General features: G+C 53.9%; 1 protein-coding gene and 1 non-coding gene across 9 annotated transcripts; one reads left to right on the forward strand and one right to left on the reverse strand.

The window, feature by feature from the left end:
• The first annotated feature begins 10,807 nt into the window (after window positions 1–10,807).
• RAB26 (RAB26, member RAS oncogene family) lies at window positions 10,808–16,584 on the forward strand. 8 transcript variants are annotated; one of them, XM_040254162.1, is made up of 9 exons: window positions 10,808–11,164; window positions 12,237–12,347; window positions 14,472–14,591; window positions 14,681–14,747; window positions 14,897–14,949; window positions 15,238–15,303; window positions 15,380–15,436; window positions 15,526–15,602; window positions 15,702–16,584. In XM_040254162.1, the coding sequence occupies exons 1-9, from the start codon at window positions 10,970–10,972 to the stop codon at window positions 15,802–15,804; spliced, it is 849 nt and encodes a 282-aa protein (XP_040110096.1). In that variant the 5' UTR covers window positions 10,808–10,969; the 3' UTR covers window positions 15,805–16,584. The 8 variants fall into 8 exon arrangements, with proteins under 8 accessions (XP_040110096.1, XP_040110100.1, XP_040110130.1 ...); XM_040254166.1 differs by having other exon boundaries at window positions 14,550–14,591; window positions 15,505–15,602; XM_040254196.1 differs by having other exon boundaries at window positions 14,550–14,591; window positions 15,685–16,584.
• A 4,661-nt stretch (window positions 16,585–21,245) lies between these two features.
• On the reverse strand, window positions 21,246–21,328 carry LOC120859870. The gene has a single exon (XR_005720175.1). It is a non-coding gene; the product is annotated as a small nucleolar RNA SNORD60 (small nucleolar RNA).
• Window positions 21,329–21,842: the final 514 nt, after the last annotated feature.

The following is a 21,842-nucleotide window of genomic DNA, read 5'->3' on the forward strand; positions in this document are numbered from 1 at the left end:
CTGTTTCTAGAAGCTTAGATATGAAAGGAAAGGAAGGCAAGGAACGGGAGAAGGACACGGAACAAGAGCCAAGGTTTTCTCTTAATACGGGAGAGACTTGAACCAATTTCCAGGCTAAGGGGTGAGTACCAACAGAGAGGGAGCAATAGACCGCAGAGAAAGAGAGTGTGTGTGTGCACAGGGAATGGGTTAGTGGCGAGAACTTCCTGAGAGACTGGAGGGAGGAAACCCACATCTTTCACCTCTCTCACCCACTCACTGACTCACCCTTATTCCATCACCTCTTCAGGACTCTAGGAGTTGGGTTCTATTACTATTCCTCTTATTAAATGAGGTAACTAAGACACAGAGAGGTTAAGAAATTTGCCCAGTCACACAGTAGGTAAGTGGAAGGACTGAGATTACTTTTCAAACTTTTCAAAGTTTTTTAATTCCAGTCAAATGAGCAACAGTTAAGATTCAAGGACTCAAGATGAGGGAAGATACACCCATAAGAAAGAGTGATGCAAAATAAGCAAAACAGATTAACCAAGTCTAAAGGACTGCTTAAATGTCATTGTGGAATATACGCAATTGATGGAAAAGGATTTCTGAAAGAGAAAAAAAATTATATATATATACTTTCGTGTGTGTGAAAGTCTCAGTCGTGTCCGACTCTCTTTGCGACCCCTTGGACTGTAGCCTGCCAGGCTCCTCTGTCTATGGAATTCTCCAGGCAAGGAGTGGGTAGCTGTTCCCTGCTCCTGGGGATCTTCCCAACCCAGGGATCGAACCCAGGTCTCCCACATTACAGGCAGATTCTTGACCATCTGAGCCACCAGGGAAGCCCATATATATATATATAGTCTGGTTGATTTTTTGCCACCAGGGCATGTGGTATTTTAGTTCCCTGACCAGGGATCGAATTTGAAACCCCTGCATTGGAAGCAGGGAGTCCTTATTTAAACTTTATTTATTCAGGCTGGGCTGGGTCTTATTTGTGGCTTACAGGATCTTCACTGCACTTCTTAGTTGCCCCACGCATGTGGGATCTAGTGCCCTGACCAGAGATCAATCCTGGGCCCCCTGCATTGGAAGAACAGAGTCTTAACTGCTAGATTACCAGAGAAGTTCCCCGGAAAGGCATGGATAAAGAAGAAAATTAATTATCTGGAGATGAAATTCTACACTATTTCAACAAACCACTTGGTGAGTCAGAGGAAATAAAATGTGCCAAAGATCCTCCCTGATTCAGGGAGGGGGACATTGGAGAAATGTTTCTTTTTTTAAATTAATTAATTATGGCTGCATTGCGTCTTCACTGCGGCAAGCAGACTTTCTCTAGTTGCTGCGAGCGGGGACTACTCTCTGTTGTGGTATACCAGCTTATTGTGGTGGTTTCTCCTGTGTGGAGCACACGCTTTAGGGACTCGGGCCTCAGTAGCTGTGGCCCACGGGCTTAGTTGCTCCATGGAATGTGGAATATTCCCGGACCAGGGATCAAACCCATTACCAGGCGAATTCTTATCCACTGTGCCACTAGAGAAGTCCAAGAAATGTCTAATTCTTAATAAAATATAGATTTAAATGCTTTTTATTAATAGTTAATGATAACTATTAGTTTAAAATAAAGGGGGAAACTAGAAGTGAGGGGAAAGAAACAAGAAAACCTGATTGGTGCAGGAAGGAAAAAATTAAAAAAGGAAACAGTGGATCAGTGTATTAACCAGAACACGAAAGAAGACCAAGCATGTGGGTGAACATTATAAATATAAATGAGTTAAATTCCCTTGATAAAGAGCAAAGATTTTCATAAGAAGACACACTCAGTCAGGTAAATGTTGTTTACAGAGACATAGCTAAGACAAACAACCTAGAAGGCTGAGAGTGAAGAAATAGAAAATGAAGACACAAAGAGGGTGGAGTGGCAGGATTAATACTAGGAAAATAAAACCTAAAGTGAAAGACAGTAAATGGGAAATGAGTCCAATTTTTTTTGCAGTAATTAAAGATACAATCTATGTAGAACATACAATGAACCATTGTGTTCCTGAAAAAAGAACATCAGCAAACACAGCTAAACTTAAAAATTCACAAAATCATTGTGGAAGACTTTTTACACCTTCCTTTGAACTGTACAAATCAAGTGAAAAATTTTTTTAAGTTCATTAACGATATGGAAAGTTTGAACCACACAGTTAATAAGTTCTAGTTTATGTAACAGGACTTTGCCAAGTATCTGGAAAAGATTACGCAATTAAGTGGCCTTAGGAAACACTGCCCCCTAGAGGTGCTCTGGGTCCTTTCATCTGCTAACCACATCATGAATCTAGCTCACAGCTGGGGCTTCCCCAAACCCACCTTAACCCAGGGATGTTCACCTGGGTAAAAGCCTGAAGAGCCATTCACTGAGGGTTTGAGACAAGGGTGGACATCCTGATGACTCAGGTAATTGAAAGGTAAATGTGGAAGGGGTGGATATCTCCATTATCTTAATTGCAGTGATGGTTTCATGGGTGTATACTTATGTCAAAACTAATCAAATTGCACACTTTTAAAATGTGCAGTTATTGGATGTGTTAGACATTCATAAAGTTGTTTCTTACATATTTAAACACTCACAGTGACAAAAAGCAGGTCAGTGGTAGCCAGGAGCTAGGGGTGGAAGGAGGGAATTACTGCAAAGGGACATGAGGAAATTTTGGAGGTGACAAAAATGTTTTCTATCAGGAGCATGATGATGCTTAAATGATATTTGTCAAAACTCACCGGACTGTTTAATTAAAACTGATGAATGTCGGTATACAGAAGGGCTTCTCTGGTGCCTCAGTGGTAGAGAATCCACTTGCCAGTGCAGGAGACATGGGTTCAACCCCTGGGTCAGGAAAATCCCTTGGAGAAAGAAATGGCAACCCACTCCTGTGAGTTGCCTGGAAAATCCCATGGACAGAGGAACTTGGCAGGCTACAGTCCATGGGATCACAAGAGTCAGACATGACTGAGGAACTAAACCAACAGGTGTACATAAATTATGCCCCAATAAACCTGATATTTAAAAATCTTACCATTTAGAAATTGAAATACCCTCTTTTCAATCTTTTAACTTTTAGTAATTTAAAATCAAGATGAAAATCAGATTATCTATAGAAATGACTAGTAATGAGCACACATCTTACCAAATCTGTGGTACGCAGTTATATATGGAGAGAAACTGATAACATTACTTTTTTAAATTGATGATCATGGAATATCAAACTAGTATATAAGTTAAACATCCTTGTCAACATTCTAGAAAAACAACTATAAAATAAACCAAAGCAAAGTAGAAAAAGGAAATTAGAAACTTAAGAGTATCAGTTAGCTATTTTAAAAAGAAAAAGTAGCGACTGCCCTGGTGATCCTGTGGTTAAGACTTTGCCTTCCAGTGCAGGGTGTATGGGTTTGATCCTTAGTCAGGGAGTTAGGATCTCACATGCCTCTTGGCCAAAAAAAAAAAAAAGAAGCGATAATGTAAAAATTCAATAAAGACTTTAAAAATGGTCCATATAAAAAAATTTTAAAAAAAAAGAAAGTAGAGGGACTTCCCTGGTGGTAGAGTGGATAAGAATCTGCATGTCAATGCGCAGGACACAAGTTCCATCTCTGCTGCAGGGCAACTAAGCCTGTGCGCCGCAACTGGTAAGTGCCTTTGCCTAGAGCCCGTGCTCCACAGGGGAAGCCGCTGCTACGAGAAGCCCATGCACCTCGACAAAGGGTAGCCCCCGCTTGCCACAACTAGAGAAAACCCTTGCGCAGCAATAAACACCCAGGACACCCAAAAGTAAAGCAGTAAAATAAAAGAAAGTAGAATTGATTAATAACATCAAGAGCTATTTTTAATAAACAAGGCTATTAAGGTTCTTTTTTAAACCTCCTGGCAAGTATAGCCGAAAGAGAGATGAAAATAAAATACAGCACGTTAAGATTAAGAATGAAAGTTTATTCACAGAAATAAAGAGTGAAATATTATGAGATTATGTGCAATTTTTTTATCTAAAAACTTTTTGTCTAAAAACATGTTGAAATAATATAAACTATAAAAACTGACTCAAGAAAAAATTAAAAATTAACATCCAAGTAAGAAATTGAAAATGTATCAGAGCCTTGCCAGGAAAGGACACTTAGATCTTTTTTTTTTCCTTAATTAAAAAAACATTTTTTTGGCCACACCCTGCAGTATGTGGGATTTTAGTTTCTGGATGGAACTCCTACACAGGGCAGTCCCTAGTCCAGCTCTTTTAATGCGAAAATCCTATCAAACGTGGAAAGATCAGGTAGTCGTGATTTTATTTATACTCTTAGAGAACAAGGATCACATCTCAATGTAATTTATGCATGCTTATGCATAAATATGCAATGTACTTAGTAAACATAATATGGATACCTAAAAAAACTGGGACAAAGATAAGATAGAAAAAGAAATCCGTAATCCAGTGACTTTTTTTAGGTTTGCTCAGTCAAAGAAACCTTGTTTCAAAGTCTCAAAATAAAAACTTGAATGGCCCTGTTTCAGCTGAATGAAGGATCCCAAAGACATCAAGGTCCTAATCCCCAGAAGGTATGAAGACTACCTCATATGACAAAAGTTAACGCAGATGTGACTAAATGAACGATGACCCTGGACTATCCAGGTGGAACTTAAATGTATTGTAATCACAAATGTCCTTGTAAGAAGTTTCGATGGCAGAAGAGAAGGCCAGGTGACTGTGGAAGTGGAAACTGGAGTGATGTGGCCACAAGCCAAGAAAAGCTGGAGGCCACCAGAAGATGAAGAGTCAGGGACTCTGCCCTGGAGCCCCCAGAGGAACCTGCCTTACTGACACCTTGACTTCAGTCCCACGAGGCTCATTTCACACTTCTGGCCTCCGAAGCACAGGATGGCCAAGCTGAGTTGCTTTGTGCTGGTGTGTCTGTGGGAATTTGTTACAGCCACTGTAAGGAACTCACCCAGGAGCCATTACCAAAGCTACAGTGGTTAACCCTGAAGGACATAATCTGGTGGGGGGAGAGACATTTTTAGGGGGGCTGTGCTGGGTCTTCCGGAGAAGGCAATGGCACCCCACTCCAGTACTCTTGCCTGGAAAATCCCATGGACGGAGGAGCCTGGTGGGCTGCAGTCCACGGGGTTGCGAAGAATCGGACAGGACTGAGCGACTTCACTTTCACTTTTCACTTTTCACTTTCACGCATTGGAGAAGGAAATGGCAACCCACTCCAGTGTTCTTGATGGAGAATCCCAGGGACGGAAGAGCCTGGTGGGCTGCCATCTATGGGGTCGCACAGAGTTGGACACAACTGAAGTGGTTTAGCAGCAGCAGCGGCAGCAGCAGCTGGGTCTTCACTGTGGCACACAGGTTTAGTTGCCCCGAGGCAGGTGGGATCTTACTTCCATGACCAGGAATCAAACCCGAGTCCCCTGCATTGGAAGGCAGATTCTTAACCACTGGCCCATCAGGGAAGTTCTAGAGCAAGGACTTTTATTCTTGCCTTTCCCTTTTGTCCGGCTGACGTGCCTGCAAAACTCATATATATATTATTTTTATAATTAAGAAAAAAGAAGAGATGAGGCAAGTGAAGAGCTTGGCCCACTCCAGGGGCAGCCAGCTGCAGACTTCAGTGGTTGTCATGGTTACACGGGGTTCATTTTAGTCATTCCCACCGACACTGAGGCCTCCCCTGCCAGGAGGCCACGTGTGGCACTCAGGAGCCACGTGACAGCTGGGGGTGTTCTGAGCCCAGAGGTCTCACCCACCTGGGGCCTCAGTGCAGAGGCTGGATCAGAGCGAGGCCTCCCCCACACTCTCCACACTGTGACTGGCATGCTTTTTGTCTCGAGACTGCCAAGGGCAGCCAGATGCCAGTTCCTGAGCAGCCGTGGGAAGCAAGGACAGGGGGCGGACCTCACAGCCACACCTGCAAGGGAACAACGCTGTGTTCCAAACACCCCCCCATGCCAGTCGGTCCTTCTCCCCGCAGGCAGGGGTGGACATGCACTCCTCATACCCGCTGGGCCTCATGGAAGCACATGGCAGGGCACATGGCGTGTCCCCTTGGCACGGGTCACGCAGTGTGGCCCCTGTGCACCGGGGCTTCGGGGGCGGCAGGGGTGGGGAGGGCTCCTCTGACACCAGCCGCTTCCTTAGGTGACTCCTCAGTCACATCTGTGCTGTTGCAGCTCCTCTCCGACGTCTCCATGGCAACATTCACGCGGATCTCATGGAACATAAGGTGTCTGAGCTGGAAGGGACCTCGAAGACCAGCTCCTCCCACCTCCTCAGCTCACAGAGAGAAGGGCGGGCTCAGAGAGTGTGCACCACATACCTGGGGGGTGGGGGGTCAGTGGGTGCCACACACCCAGCGGGGCCCCTGCCTTCGGGCAACACTCCCAGCCAGGGTCCCTCTCCCTGAGATTGCAAACCGTTGAATTCTGCAGGACTGTCTTCTTGAGAGGTATTCTGGGGGCTCTGACCCTCCCCTCTGGCTAAAGGAGCATGAAGTCCAGCCTCCCTCTGTTCTGCTCAGTCCTGGGCTGACCCTCCAGTGTGTGATGAGGGCAGGAGTGGGCAGGACAGACACTGTCCTCAGGAACCTCACTGACTGGTGCGGGGGCAGCATAGTCCCCCTGGAACCACTGGAGAGCAAACGTGAGTGTCTGTGTGCCTGTACAAGACTGGGGGCGGGAGGAGCCCAGGAAGTCTGCTTGGAGGAGGAGGATCCAAGCAGAGCCTGGAAAGAAGGTCAGGAAGGACTCTCATTCCTGCCGAAGGCTACCTGGCTTGAGGGCCACACCCTGTAGCTGAACAGTGAAGCCGGAGTGCTTGGAAAATCAGGGACCAGAGAGAGACTGCCCGAAGCCATCGGTTCCAGAGGGTTCTCATGGCTGGGGAGCCACAGCACACATCACTCCGGGACTAGGGGGTCAGACATGTGGATGGGCAAGTCAGAAGGCAGAATGCAGGAGCTGAAGTCCCCAGACAAGGGGACCAGGGGTCCAGGCCGGCAGAGGGTGCTGGAGAGAGGGTCCAGGAGAGGCGCCTGGTGTGGTTCCATCCATTTGCTGGGATGTGGAACTGTGCAGCCCCTCCTGCCCAGCAGTGAAAGTGAAAGTCGCTCAGCCGTGTCCAACTCTTTGCAACCCTATGGACTATACAGTCCATGGAATTCTCCAGGCCAGAATACTGGAGTGGGTAGCCTTTCCCTTCTCCAGGGGATCTTCCAACCCAGGGATCCAACCCAGGTCTCCCGCATTGGAGGCGGATTCTTTACCAGCCGAGTTGCAAGGGAAGCCCAAGAATACTGGAGTGGGTAGCCTATCCCTTCTTCAGCAGCTCTTCCCAACCCAGGAATCGAACCGGGGTCTCCTGCATTGCAGGCGGATTCTGTATCAGGCAGGGCCAGCCCTAAGCCAGAAGGGCTGAGACTGGTAGGTGTCCCCTCCCCAGGAGACACAGCCCTCATCCTCACCTCTACCTCAGCCCCAGGGCTCATTTCAGCTCCAACCTCCACCTCGGGGACCTAGCCTGCCTTGGGGAGGTCTCTCCAGGTCTGAAGATCCCCAGCTCCAGCCAGAGCTGCCCTGCTGACCTTTCCCACCACAGGGCCCGTTTCTCCCGTTGCTGGGTGCCCAAATCCAGGGCTGTGTGACAGACATCTCCATGTGCTCAGCGTCTGCAGCGAGGGCGGGCTCACCTCCTCTCCCTGGGACCTGCCAGTGTCTTCTTGGCTCACAAGGCTGGCAAGTGAGGTCCTCTCTACCTGGGCTTCTCTGCCAGGCCACTCAAGCTTTCTCACGGGGTGGCAGCTGGGTCCCAAGAAAGCGTGTGTGAGGAGACAGGAAAGGAGAGCTGCCAGCCTGGAAGGCATGGTCCAGAAACAGGCTCAGGGTCACTTGCATTGGTCACCACGGTCACAGACAGCTGCCATAGACCCTCCCCTCACTGGGAAGAGCAGCAAAGGGCTTGTCATCTTGAGTCTAGCTGGGCACCCCGCAGGGTCTTGGATTCTTTCTTGCCTCCCCTCCAGGCCTGCAGACTCTGTCTCCCCTCCGTCCTCATTAGCCCTCCCTGGGCTCCTACAATCCCCTGAAACTCACCTCCCTGTCCACATGCTGCACCACCCAGCTCCCCCTGGCCACACCCACTATTCCTTTAGCAGCACCCTCTTTCTGTTGCTCTCAGAAACCATGCATGGCTCCCTACTTCCCACCGAACAACTTCCAACCTCCTAGGAAAAACATTTAAACTCACCTTCCAATCTAGCCCCCTCCTTTGTCACCAGTCGAATCACCTCTCATTTCTTCCAAGCAATTGGACCACACTTCGGCCTCTTCTGCTCAAAGTGCCCACCTCCCGGCTCTCTGAATCTACACATACTCCCTCCACCTGGCAAGTTTCTCTGTCTCCACTAGTGTTGGACTCCTGCTCAATCTTCAAAGCCCAGTGCAAATGCCCCACCTCTCACAAGGTCTTGCTCTCACTACGCAACACACTAGAGTTATTCTTCTTGCCTGTGGAGGCATGTTCTCCCTCAAATCCATGTTGCCAATGACGTGTCCTCTTGAAATGGGGCCCACATTTCTAGCTCATACTTCTTTCACCAATTTCATAACTGTTTATTGAGGCCTGGAGCTGGCTGCCAGGGATATGACAGTGACCAAGACAAGCTGCTTCCTGTGCCCAGAGAGCTTACATCCCAGAGGGTGAGACAGATGGCAAACAGGAACCAGAAGACACGATGATCAAAGATTAGGAGAACTGCAGGAAGGCAGGGAAGGCAGAGGGGGCCTGCAAGCCAGGGACTCAGAATTCCCTCTTTCCAAGAGAAACCAGAGACCTGAATTTTCACATACTCTCTCAATTTTAAAGGTCACAGGGTCAAGTCTTTCTCCACTGCTTTCAGTCCCCTCCGCCCCCAGCTTCCCACTCTTTCTGGATTGCCAGCCGCTTCTCTTCCTGTTTACCCCGCCAGCAGCCACCCCCCTCCCCCCAACTCAGGACATCTCATCTGTAGCCCCAGCCCTAAGGCACCCAAACCTCTGGTGCTTCCTATGCCTTGGCAGCAGCTGGCAGGAAGAGGCAGAGAGCCCGTGGACTAGGATGCCAGGGTCAGTGGGCACCGCCATGCTGAGACCCTGGGCCAGCCTCATGGGAGTGAGATACCTGGAGTCCCCAGGGCCACAGCTCTGGGAACCCAACACCCCAAACTCAGGCCTCACCAACCACACGTCTGGGCACTGACCTGGAAGAACTGGGGAACCAGAGGAGCAAGACAGGCAAGGAGGTCAGGGGGCCCTCAGCTGGGTCCCCAGCTCTGACGGGGCCCTGAGGGATGGGTCTTTCTCCAGGGAACCTCTAGGCAAGCCCCGCTTTATGCTCTCAGGAGCCACAGTTCCCACATAGATATCCTAGCTCTGCAGCTTCCTGCCTGGTGATTAGACCGCTCCCTTCCTGGTCCTTCTCCCCCACCCCTCCTGCCAACCCCCAGCCTTGGTTTCCCATCTGATCGTCAGGGCACCAGAGCAGCACCCACCTGCACCTAGCACGTGATGGCACTCAGTGCAGGGCAGCTTTGCCCCAACCCTCTCATGCAGGGCCCTGCCAGGTCTCTCGAGGAATCGCTTGGCTGGGTGGCATCCTTCCATCTGTGTTTGCCCAGACCTCTGAGCCCCAGAGGCAGCGTCTGCCCGTTGTGATTATTTGGACTCTGGGCGCTGCCAGCTGAGAGAGCTCAGGCCTCTGAAGGGCCCAGGGTCCCAGTGACAGTGGTCACGTCTCAGGACAGAGGAGTGCAGAGCAGGGAGCTGCCTTTTGTCTGCACCTGCTGCCTGCAAGCCCTGGGAGAAGGGCATGTCGGCTCACCACTCCCAGGATTCCAGGACCAACTCAGCCTCATCCTCAAAACTCGGAGCATCTTGGGTGGCAGTCCTGGGACAGAGGTGCCAGGCCCTGCAGAGGGGTCTGCCAGGACCCAGCAGGGGGGTTTGGACTGTCAGCACTCGAAAGCACTGGAAAGCCCAGGAGCCAGGCACAGCCTGGCCTCCCACCTTCTTCACCTCCCGGGTCCCTAAGGGCAGAGCCCTAGGGGAGTGGACGCTCAGAGGCCCTGCCACTGGCTGTGACATTGACTTCCCCTTCCCCAGAGATCCTGAAGCTTGAGCCCAGCAGACAGAAGCTCCGGGGGAGAGCACCTGGCCACCTCGGCCCTGCCGCTCAGCCTGGCCCCTACGTCCTGCCTCTGATAACCAGCTGTCAGCTGAGCCCCAGGTGGCCCGGCGCACCCCGGTTTGTTTGCCAAGCACGGAGTGTTGGAGCTTCCTGGACCTGCCTGCCCTGGAAGGGAGGGGGCGGTGCCGCAGCAGGCCAGGTGGCACCTCCGGCTGAGAAGGGATCGAGTCCCAGGTGCCCATCCCACTCAGGCCCGCTGCCTTAGTGCCGCCCTCTCTTCTTGTCCCGGGCCTGGAGGTAGTCCGGGGGCGGGGGTCACCGGGCAAGGGGCAGCGCCGGGCGGGGTGGTGCACAGCAGAGGAGCGACAGGACGCCGAGTGCTTGGTCACCCAGGCCCACCGCCCCACACCCGCACCGAAGCCCGGGTGCAGTTACGGAGAGGGGCCTTTGGGCGCAGGACAGGGTGGTAACGGCCCCCCAGGCGCAGAGGCGCCGGGATACGGGGCTCCTGGACCCGGGCCCCGCCCCCAGGACGGCCGTCTCATTTACATGACTCCGCCCCTTGGCAGCCATTGGCGGCGGCGGCGGCAGGAGGCCGGGCAAGAGTGGCTGCGCGGCCGTGGGGCGGCGGGGGCGGGGCGGTGCGGAGCCTGGCGCCCGGGATGTCGCCGCCGCGGGACAGCTTCGGCTTCTGCTCCGGGTCTGGCTCCGACGGCGAGGGGAGCAGGGCCTCCCGGGGCGCGGCAGCTGCGGCGGGAGAGCACTGAGCTCCCGCCAGCCCGCCCGCCATGTCCAGGAAAAAGACCCCCAAGAGCAAGGCGGGCAGCGCACCCGCTACCTCTGCCTTGCCCGCCGCCAATGGGCCCCGGCCGGTGCGACCCGGGACTGCGCGCCCTTGCCCCGAGGCACCGCCCAGCGGGCCCCCGCAGCCCGGCCGGTCTTCGATCGGCGGCGGCGGCGACTTCTACGACGTCGCCTTCAAGGTGAGCCGGGCACTCCTAGCCCCAGGTGATGAGAGTGCAGCAGGTGGCGTCCGGCCCGAGCTGAGCGGGGAGGGGATCCGGGGAAACGGTGCAGGGCCCTGCGGGGCTTCAGCACCGAGCTGGCTCCCCGAGCGGCACCCCGCAGCTGGCAAGGCTGGCGCGGTGCACCGTGCGCGCGCGCGCGCGCGCGCACACACACACACACACACACACAGCTGTCAAACCCGGATTTGGGATACCCAACATATGGCAAGGCTGCCCCCTCCCCCTCCGCGACCCCACCCGGCGGGCAGGGCCGAACAAGGGGTCCTGCGGAAGTCAGAGCCTGGCAGGTATCTTCTTGTTCCCTGATGCTCCTGCCCCTACCAAAGGCCCCAGCCTCATCTTCCCATATGTTGCCTTCTCTGGCCCACAGGGTCTTCTAGTCTCCTTTTAGGGGGAGAGACTAGGAGGAGGTTCACAGGTTGAGTGAGGCACGCTGGGGCTTCCTTCAGGCCAAGGCAGAAGCTGGTGAATCCTGGGGGGCGGGGGTGGCAGGCCCATCCTTGGGTTTGGGAACCTTTGGTAACAGACTTGGGGAGGGGAGAAGGGCTTGAATGCCCTCCTGGCCCACAAACTTAGCCTGAGCCCCTCCTCACGCCAAGATCTGACCCTCACTTGGCAGACTCCTCTAGAGTCTGCTGGGACTGGAAGAAGCCCTCTGGTGCAGAGCCCCCACCCCCAGCACCCCAGGCCTCTCAGGAGGCCCCCAGTGACCAACACTCCGGTTCTGCTCCCCATGAAACTCCAGTTGCTCCCCTTCCAGACTAAGCATGGTGTCCAGGTAGTGCCCTGCATGAAGACAGCAGCTCCTGTCCCTCCACTGATGGAGAGGAGACAGAACCTTCTAGAGGAGGCAGTTAGAGGTCCAGGCCCTATGTCTCCCCGGGCCCTGGTGCACCTGCAAACCTCCTCCACTCCTGCCCCTCACCCACGGGCACCCTCTGGCCAGGCCAGCTCAGGGGAGACTGGCCCCTCCCCTGGAGGGGTTCCCAGATACCCAGGTGCCCTCTGCCCTTTCCCCGTGCCCCAGGTCATGCTGGTGGGGGACTCAGGTGTGGGGAAGACCTGCCTGCTCGTGCGCTTCAAGGATGGGGCTTTCTTGGCGGGGACCTTTATCTCCACCGTGGGCATCGACTTCCGGGTAAGAGAGGGGGCTGAAATCCCAAGCACCAACTGGGCCCAGCCATACCCTGGGCCCCACCAGCTCATGGCTTCTTGAAACACCCCTGGTAGCTGGTTTTCCATTATCCCTGTGGGACTGGCGGCCTCATGAGGTGAAGCCCCAGGCTGGCCCACCTGGCTCCCACAGTCAAGGTAGTTAAGCCGGGATGCCTTCACCACTAAGCTGCCTGCTTCCCGACACCTCAAGGGTTCTGGGGACAGGTGGTAGCTGTATATGATTGAAGCAGAGATGGTACCCCTGCATCCTGGGCTGGCACGACCCTGGGGCCTGGATCTTGTGCCTTGAAGGAGGTGCGTCCTGTTGCCCCCGTGGGAACTCAAAACCCATGGCCACTGGGGAGGCCAGCGTCACTGCCCACTGCCCAGAGGGGCCCTGAGGTGCTAGGTCCTACTAGACAGATGGCTGTGGCGCTTAAGCACACCCTCGGTCCCAGAGCCAGGGAGAAGTCCCTGCCCTTGGGCAGGGAGGCTTTTGGGAAATGTTCCCCGGACCCCCAGCCCTGACTGCTTTCCCCTGCTAGAACCCCCTCACCACCTCACCCCCTGCCAGGGCTGTGTCCTGGGGTCCTTCTCGGGGATGGCCCTCGACTCGGCTCCCCAAGAGCCCTCGAGCACCCCAAGCAGCCTGCAGGGTCATGGGGGACCACAGCCTTGGGCCTGCTGGGCTCTGGCACCCGTCTGAACTCCATGTCCTGGGGTACTGATGTGTTCTTAGCAAATCCCAGATTTGCATTTTTCTCACCCTTTAATTAAGACCCAGTCTGCAGAAGGTGGGGAGGGAGGCCCATTCTGGGGACGGGGGCGGAGAGGGGAGCTCCCTCCGGTCTGGGGAGCTGCTCTCTATCCCGTTTGAGGGGGCAGAGCCCCTCATGTGCTCTGGGATGAAGTAAGGGTTGAGGCACCAGAAGCGGAGGAGGCCCTGGCCTCACCTCCCTCTTGTCACCTCTTGGCTCCAGGGCAGGTGTGGAGGGAGGTGAAGCGGTTTGGTTCACACCCTGTTCGGGGCGCCAGGGAAGGTGGGATGTCCCTGCAGCTGGGCAGATGGCTGCGCCCGTTCCCTGGAGACCCAGAAACACCCCGACAGCAGGAGCTGGTGTAGAGGGAGGAAGTGCTGTTCCTGGAGCCTCAGCTGCTGACTGGCAGCCCCTGCCCCCACCTCGGCAGATGGGAGCCGGAGTTGAGCCACTTCCTGCCCTAGTCCTGAACTGGGAGGACTCGGCGAGGGCACATCGCCAGCCAGCCCACAGGGAGCGCCCACTGGGTACCGGGCCAGGTCCTGGGCTCCGCGCTTACCGCTTGGAGCCCATCCCCAGGGGCCTGCAGAAGAGAGGCTTCTAAGTGACCACTTTAGTCCTGCTCCGGGCCAGACTCAGTTCTCTCTCTGTGCTTTGCACACAATGCTCGTAGAGTAATCGGGGCAACCGTTTGATGGACACCCTGGCTATCCCCATTTGTGGATGGGGAAACTGAGGCATAGTGTGGGCGATAGGCCTGAAGTCACACCGTGGGGGACTTCAAATAAGCCCTGCAAGAGAGAGGTGCTGGTGGCCCGGGGGCTAGGAGCAGAGCACAGGAGAGAGGAATACAGGGTGAAGCTGAAATGGCAAGTGGGCACAGGGAAGCCAGCTGAGGCTGGCACCAGCTGGGGTGGAGAGGGGATGGGCTGGGGGTGCAAGTCAACAGGCCTCAGTGACTGGCCACCAGGGTCCCTGGAGGGCAGGGGAGCTGGCGGGGCTGTGTGCCAGGCCTCCAGGCTGGGCAGAGGAAGAAACACCTGGCCCAGAGTTGGACACAGCTGGCCATGGAGGGGGGCAACCTCCAAGTCCATCAGGATGGCCATCTGGGTGGGAGTGGCCTGGGCACCCGCTGTGCATGGGCCACCAAGAGGGGACTCAAAGATTCAAGGGGACGTGTTATCTGCAGGTGGAGGGCAGGAGGTGGGCCTGAGGCAGAGCTTGGCAAGCGGAGCGTGGGGCAGTGGGCTCGGGGCACACTGGAGCTCTTCATCTCAGGTTCAGCCCTGGCCTGGCGCTGCCTGTCCCCCCACCCTATCCACTACCCCCCGACCCCCAACCCCCACCAGAGGGGCACAGGTCCTCAGACCCTAGGGGCACCGCCACCTAGGACAGGCCCTCGCTGGAGCTGGCTGGTTGTGTTTCAGAACAAAGTTGTGGACGTGGACGGCATGAAGGTGAAGCTGCAGGTGAGGGGTGATGTGAGGGTGGGGGTGAGGGCAGGGGGCCCCTGGGAAGGCCCGGGCAGCGCTGATGGCTACACGCACCCCGGCCATAGATCTGGGACACGGCAGGCCAGGAGAGGTTCCGCAGCGTCACCCATGCCTACTACCGCGACGCCCATGGTGAGCACAGGGCCACGGCCCCCAGGCTTCTGCCCCAGGAGGGCACCCGGGGCGTGAGGGGGCCAGGAGCAGGAAGAGCCTGACCCGTGGGTGGAGGGGAGGGGGCGGGCGCTGTGGGCTCAGGAGGTCCTCACTGCCCTTCCCCCCAGCACTGTTGCTGCTCTATGACGTCACCAACAAGGCCTCCTTCGACAGCATCCAGGTCAGAGGCCTCCTTCCAGGGGTCGGCGGTGGGGAGAAAGGCCGAGATGGGGTCCCAACCACCTCCGGCACAGACGTCCTCAGGGTCCCAGACTCCTGAGGACCCTCCTGACAGCGGGGGAGGGGGAAGACTGCCCCGCCAAGGTGCATGTTGAACGAGCCAAAGTGGGGGTCCTGGGGGACTTTCCAGTCCAACAGCTTAGATAAGGGAGCTGTTGGGCTGCCTATGCATGGTGCCCAGGGAGCATGAGCTCCGGCCTCCAGCCTGGCCTCAGCTCCGCCCCTGCAGGCCTGGCTGACCGAGATCCAGGAGCACGCCCAGGACGATGTGGTTCTCATGCTGCTGGGGAACAAGGTGGGCACTCTAGCCTCACAGGGGAGCCAGGGGTGGGGGGTGACGGGGCCAGCTCTCACCAAGGTTCCTACGCCAGGTGGACTCTGCCCAGGAGCGTGCGGTGAAGCGAGAGGATGCGGAGAAGCTGGCCAAGGTGAGCTGGGGTGGGGTGGGTGGCGGGCAAGCGCCCCAGGGCTATGGCGCCTGAGCCACCCCTGCCAGGCTGCCCACGGCTGTTTGCAGGACTACGGGCTGCCGTTCATGGAGACCAGCGCCAAGACGGGCCTCAATGTGGACTTGGCCTTCACAGCCATAGCCAAGTGAGTCCTCACGGTCACCAGGAGCCCCAGACCCAGGGTTCTGCACCCCCTCCTTGGGGGTCCAGGCCGCCCCATCCCACAGTCATCCCTGCCCCACAGGGAGCTGAAACAGCGCTGCACCAAGGCCCCCAGTGAGCCCCGCTTCCGGCTGCACGACTACATCAAGAGGGAGGGCCGGGGGGCTTCCTGCTGCAGACCCTGAGCCTGTGGGGCCCGGCCACCAGGCATCCTCCTGGAAGACTGGATAGTCTACAGCAGTCAGTTCCAGGCTGAGCCTCACCCACCCCTCATCTGGGCAGCAATCCAGAGCTGAGGTCCCAACAAATGGGCTGCACAAAGCCAGAGCGTCTGCAGTCCTTCACTGGCTGCTGTCCCAAGGCAACCATCTTCTGTACAGGAGGGACACCGAAGGGTAGCCTGCCAGGGACCTGGCCCTCTAGCCACGAGGCTCTGCCGCCTCCATCCCCCCATGGGCACCCAACTTTCAGGCTGGGCTGCAGCACCCACACCAAATGTACAGTGCCTAACTGCCTAGAAAGCCACGTCTTCAGCTGCACTCGCTGCCCAGGAAGGAAGGGGCAGGACCCTGCCCAAACCTGGGGCAGAGGGCTTCACTGCCACTCCCATCCTGCACTGCACCCCAAGGACCACAACCACCTGCTGCCAGCCCCCCAATGGGAGGCCCCAGTTCCACATCAACAGGGTCTTTCAGATTCCCCTGGAGGATGCCAAGGCTATGGCTTTGTAACGCAGTGTTCAGGCCATGGGAAATTACAGAAATGTCAGGGAAACCAGGACCACCAGCCTTGCCTGTGGACCAGGGTACCACTTCAGCAGGCTGACACACGGCCTGGGCTTGGTGAGGTCAAGTCACAGGGGTGGGCAGGGCATTCCACCTTGTACTAAAGAAAAAACTCCAAGTCAGTCTTTTGATCAAAAGCTTTTGTTTCCAGTCCTGATGAATAAAAGTTTGTTTTCTGGAGTGCCTGCCTCGTCTGGGACCACCCGTAAGGAATTAAGAGTTCACAAACTACCCAAAGGCAAAGACAACCCCAAAACCTAGAGAAGGTTGTCCTAGTAGGTGGAAAATCACTGGCATGAACTTCCATTTTCATGTTGCTCCAAGACTGCCCAGGGATGAGCTGTCATCCAGGGAGTCCTCTGGGGTGCTAACAGGTGTGAAAACACACACACAGGCTGGACCCCAAGAAATCTTTACTGAGAGGTTGAGAGGTAAAGGTCTTCTGCAGCTTCTTCAGCCTAGTGCTAGGCTCACGGCCCCTACCTAACCAGGGCCATGGAACTCTATCCCTGCCTCGTCCAGGGTGACTTCTGCTGGAGCCCCTGCCTCACCATCACCTTGACATGGAATTGTTGCAAACTGGAAGAAACAAACTCAACAGGTTAAAAAGGCAGGGGCCAAATGCTAGTAAAAGGATTATGGCAACTAGAGGCCCAAATGGGGATTAAAAACCAGACAATACTCAATAACATCCCTTTAAAGTGCAGTCTAGACAGTCAGCACTTGGGTTACCCTGTCAGAAAGGATGAGGCCACTTGGCATGGGCGTGTATTTTCTTTTACTACCCCAGTGTCATGATGTAACACACCTCCTTTGTTCAGCTAGGAGGAAGAACAAGGCCAGTCTATTATCAGTCACTTTATCAGCCCAGGAACTTGAGACAATGACAGTCTTCAGTCAGTTTCAGGTGGTTCACTCATGGCAGACAGGACGTCTCGGGTGGCCTCACCAGACAGTTCCAACCCCTGCTGAAACGAGGCCAACTGCCCTTCTGCCCCAGGGTGGGTGATGTTATAGACAGTGATACTAGGTTCGTTTGGTTACTCAGTTGGCCTAGTATACACTGTCTCATAAACAGATCATGGTCCATACAAGCAGATGCCACAGCTAATCCTGGGAAAGAGGGGTTGTGGTCTGTTAAAGAGGGCAGTTGGTTTATATCCAGACTACAAAGAAATAGATGCTGGGAGGGGTAAAGGCCTGGGGCACTGCTGTGGAATTAAGCCACTTCAGCAGTCCGCCTGGGCGGGGGTTCTGCAGTTTGAGATCCCACCACTGAATATGGTTGTATAAGCCTTTCCAAAGGCTTTGGTGGAAGCAAAAACTGTACTAGGTGCTTGGTGCCAAGCCTACCCAGGAGATACAGATCCCACTGGGCCAGCTGACCTTGGGGGCACCACTATTGGCAGTTTCATCTCTGGTTGCTCTGCCTTTCCGAAACCCAGGTCATAGAAGTCCTCAGTTCATGTACTGCTGAAATGCTGCCATCAGGTGAAATGAGTGCAGTTGTGCTGCAGTTTGAACATTCTTTAGCATTGCTTTTGGGCTTCCCTCGTGGCTCAGCTGGTAAAGAATCCACCTGCAATGCAGGAGACCTGGATTCGACTCCTGGGTTGGGAAGATCCCCTGGAGAATTCCATGGATTGTATACATGGGGTCACAAAGAGTAGGACTGAGCAACTTTCACAGGGATTGGAATGAAAACTGACCATTCCCAGCCCTGTGGCCACCTGCTTCCCAGATTTCTTGACATTCAGAGCAGCACTTTCACAGCATTCTTTTAGGATTTGAAATAGACAGGACTTAGTTCCACTGTATATATGTACCACATCTTGGATAAAAATGTACCACATCTGTTGATGGACATTTAGGTTGCTTCCATGTCTTGTTACAGAAACCATGGCAGGGAAAGAGACAAGTGACACTCGGAGATGCAGAACAGCAGTTTATTTAGCACCTGTCTGGACTCCGCAGAGTTGCCTCCAGAGGCTGAGTGCACAGGCTTTGTTCTGGCTATCTTTTATATGGCATGGGATTCTGGGTCCTAGCGACTTTCCCCACTAAGCAGTTTGGCTGACCCAGTAAGTAGGCTGGTTCACAGAAGCAGAGGTGGTGAGCATAGCAATAAGCTTAAGCAACTGTTTTTTTTCTCTTCACTATGAACACAGGAGTGCATGTTATCTTTTTGAATAATTGTTTTGTCTGGTATGTGCCCAGGAGTTGGACTTCGGGATCATATGCTGGAGTTGGAGGGACTCCCATACTGTTTTCCATAGTAGCTGCACTAATTTACATTCTCAACAGTGATAAGGTTAGGGCTTCCCTGGGGGCTCAGCTGGTAAAGCATCCATCTGCAATGCGGGGGCTGGATTGGGAAGATCCCCTGGAGAAGGGAATAGCTACCCACTCCAGTATTCTGGCCTGGAGAATTCCATGAACTGTACAGTCCATGGGGTCGCAAAGAATCGCAAAGACTGAGTGACTTTCACTTTCCAAAGGTTAAACTTGTTAGCCTCCTCCAGTAATCAAATTGGCAGCAGCTACTGCCAGGTCAACCTGGAGCCACTTAATCCAGTTGCTTGGAAAAATAGCCTATTGGCTGAGGAAGTCTCCCAGCTTCTGTATTAGAACCCTACCCTCCAGAGTAGTCCCTCCCTTTCTGGCCAGATACAAAATGGCTTTTTAAAGAGACCCTGGGCAGGAGCTTTAGTGAGGGCAAATTTTTTAAGTACAAAAAAATATCTTTAGGGGCACTCAAGCCTAATATAGCTCTTCTCTCTTGGGACAGCTGTCTATTTCCAGGGGTTATAATATATTCCATGTATTGAACTTGTTGCTATGAAATCTGTGCCTTTTTCTGGAAGAACCAGAAACCCCAGGCTTGAAGGAAATTAAAAACTTCAATGTCGTTCTCATCTGAGCCTCCATATCAACATGTTATCTACAGACTGTAGGACAGTCCCTTTTAGCATATCTTCTTTAGTTCCTTTCTTAGGGTTTGGGCAAACAAGTGTTGATGTCCCAACACCCCTATGGTGGGTACTTCTGTCCACCAAGTGCATTGTTGCATCTGGTCCAAGTTGGGGTTAATCCACTCAAAGGCAATCTGATATTGTGAGGGATCAACTTGGATTTAAGGTCACAGAGTGAACCACACAGCATCTTCCGGGACTTTTATAAGGATTGGCCACAAGGGGGTGTACAGGGACCACTGAATCTTCCTGCTGAGGTCTCACACCATCCTGTATCCCTCATTTGGCTAAGTGACAGAATGGGACTCTTGGATTCGGACAGAGAGCACCAAGAGCCTATGTTTTAAGAATGCATCTGTTTAGGGTTGTAACCTTTTCCCTCTCCTCTTATGGCTATTGTCAGTTAGGGTAAGCAGCTTTTGGCTTAAGGCGAGTTTCTGCCGGTTGGCCGTTTATGGCCTTCCAAGGACTCCTCTGTCTCAGACTGCAGGGTTCACAGCTTGTAGACTCTGGCTGGGAACAGGCCCTTGCTCTTGTTGATCAGCCTTAGCCAGGGTCAAGGTTAGAGGTTGCTTAAGGCCTCCTAACCGCCATGTGGCCCTGAGGGAGCCCAAGTCTCTCCTTGATAGTGGCGTAGGACCCTCAACTCCAGGGGTTTCTCGATGGATACAGACATCTTGTGGCGGGGGAGCAACCAGAATCCCTGGGCTTCCAGCATGGCTATTCCAGGAGAAGGGCCCCCCTCCTTAGCGACCAAGGGCAGTCCCATCCCCAGTGACTGGCCTGTGTGTAGAGTGGGCATGGCCTGGGAGTTCCTGGTACTCACTGGCCAATGGCTGGTTGGCTTACACTTAAATCCACTTTGTTGGTCTCACCTCCAGACTGATGGTTGACCCCTCCTGCCCAATTTGGGCTGCCCTGAGGTTATGTTTGAAGCATGGCTGAGAGCAAAGGCTATCTATTTAGTTTGAGCCTTGGCTTGGCTTTTTCATGGTGAGTCCTTTCCTTCTCCATCACTAAATACTTCGAAGGCCACCTCTAGGAGCTAAGGCATTTGTGTTTGTAGGTCTAATGGTAACTGAGTTTTTGCCTAGTTTCAAGGGGACTAACCTTAGGGAGCAGAAAGGTCAACCTGTTAGAAGGAATGAGAAAGTCTTTGAAAGCCAGCTAACACTGAAAAAGATCAAGGAAGTGATCTAAGAGGAAGAAAACCCTGTTCTCTTTCAGGGACAGCCTGTGAAGGATTTTTAGAAAACCTTCCTATACTTGAGTATATCCCCCAGGGACTGGGCTGCATGGAACTGACCAGGCAATAGGGTGCTTGCAGGTCGGAATATACTGCACAGGCTGGAAGTGAAGGGGGTCCCAGAGGGAATGAAAATAACTTGGAGAAACTGGAATTGGGAGTAACAGAAGGTGGCACGAAGGCAGAGGGTGAGGTGGGAGCAACAGGAGGGTCCCAAATCGTTCACCCTGTGTTCCTGATGATGCCTAAAGGGACGTATGAATTCTACCGGACATAGCATTGAGTTTGACCAAGGCACAGTTTGCGAGTGAGGTTCAAGAAATTATCTTCCCAAAAGGCACGAAACACCAGCCTTCTTCTCAAGAGGGAAGTCTTAGAAAAAAAGCGAGGCAGAAAGGGGGAAGAGAGGGAGAAGCCAGACATTTCCCAGCCGCAGCTGGGAAAGGCCCTGGATTTACCTGGAATCCAAGGATCCCCGTCAGGGCACCAAGGCCCCTTAGAAAGACGCTAACCTCAAGGTCTCCAGCCGGGTCACCGACGGTCCTGAAAGTGAGAAAGAGCCCATGCTCTATCCTGCAAGACGTGTTTTCACCCCCAGGCCCTTCCACGGTGGGGACACCCTAAAGCCTCAGTCTTGCAATATAATCAGACTGCACGTGCAGTTTTCATACGAGGTGTCAGAAATTAAAGCAATTCATCACAGGCTCGGAATTGGATTTGGGAAGCCAGGCTCAGTCCAGTCTTACCTCTGGGAAGCAGAAACAATTCGGACTTCCGACGGAACTGGGGCGAGCGGGAGGCAGACGGGCGTAGAGAGCTAAAGACCAACGTGGGCGCTCGGGCTGACAGAGGAGCTCGGAGGCCAGGTTTGGCCAACGAGTTTGGGCCGCCTCCCTAGGCTCCGCCGGGCCAGGGTCCCGCCCTCCAAAATGCAGCACTGAAAACTTAGAGTGTCGTCCCCAACGGCGTGCTTGATCCTAAAAGACTGCTGGTCCGTGAGACTGAAGCATTTATAGAAACTGTCCCAACTCTGCGATTGGGCAATCCCGGAGGAAGTATCCGCCCCCGTCACCGCTGATACGCTCTTCTTTCTACTCTTCCTGTCTCCACCAACCGAGCCCTGGCATCTTTTTCGGGAGCAGCCTCCAGCACCCGACCCCTTAAGCCCCACCCTTTTGCAGAGGCCATTGAACCTAGCTGTGACTGACGGATACACTCAA

The sequence above is a fragment of the Oryx dammah genome, unplaced genomic scaffold (assembly GCF_014754425.2).
Source record: "Oryx dammah isolate SB20612 unplaced genomic scaffold, SCBI_Odam_1.1 HiC_scaffold_2, whole genome shotgun sequence".
In the NCBI taxonomy this organism is placed as follows: domain Eukaryota; kingdom Metazoa; phylum Chordata; class Mammalia; order Artiodactyla; family Bovidae; genus Oryx; species Oryx dammah.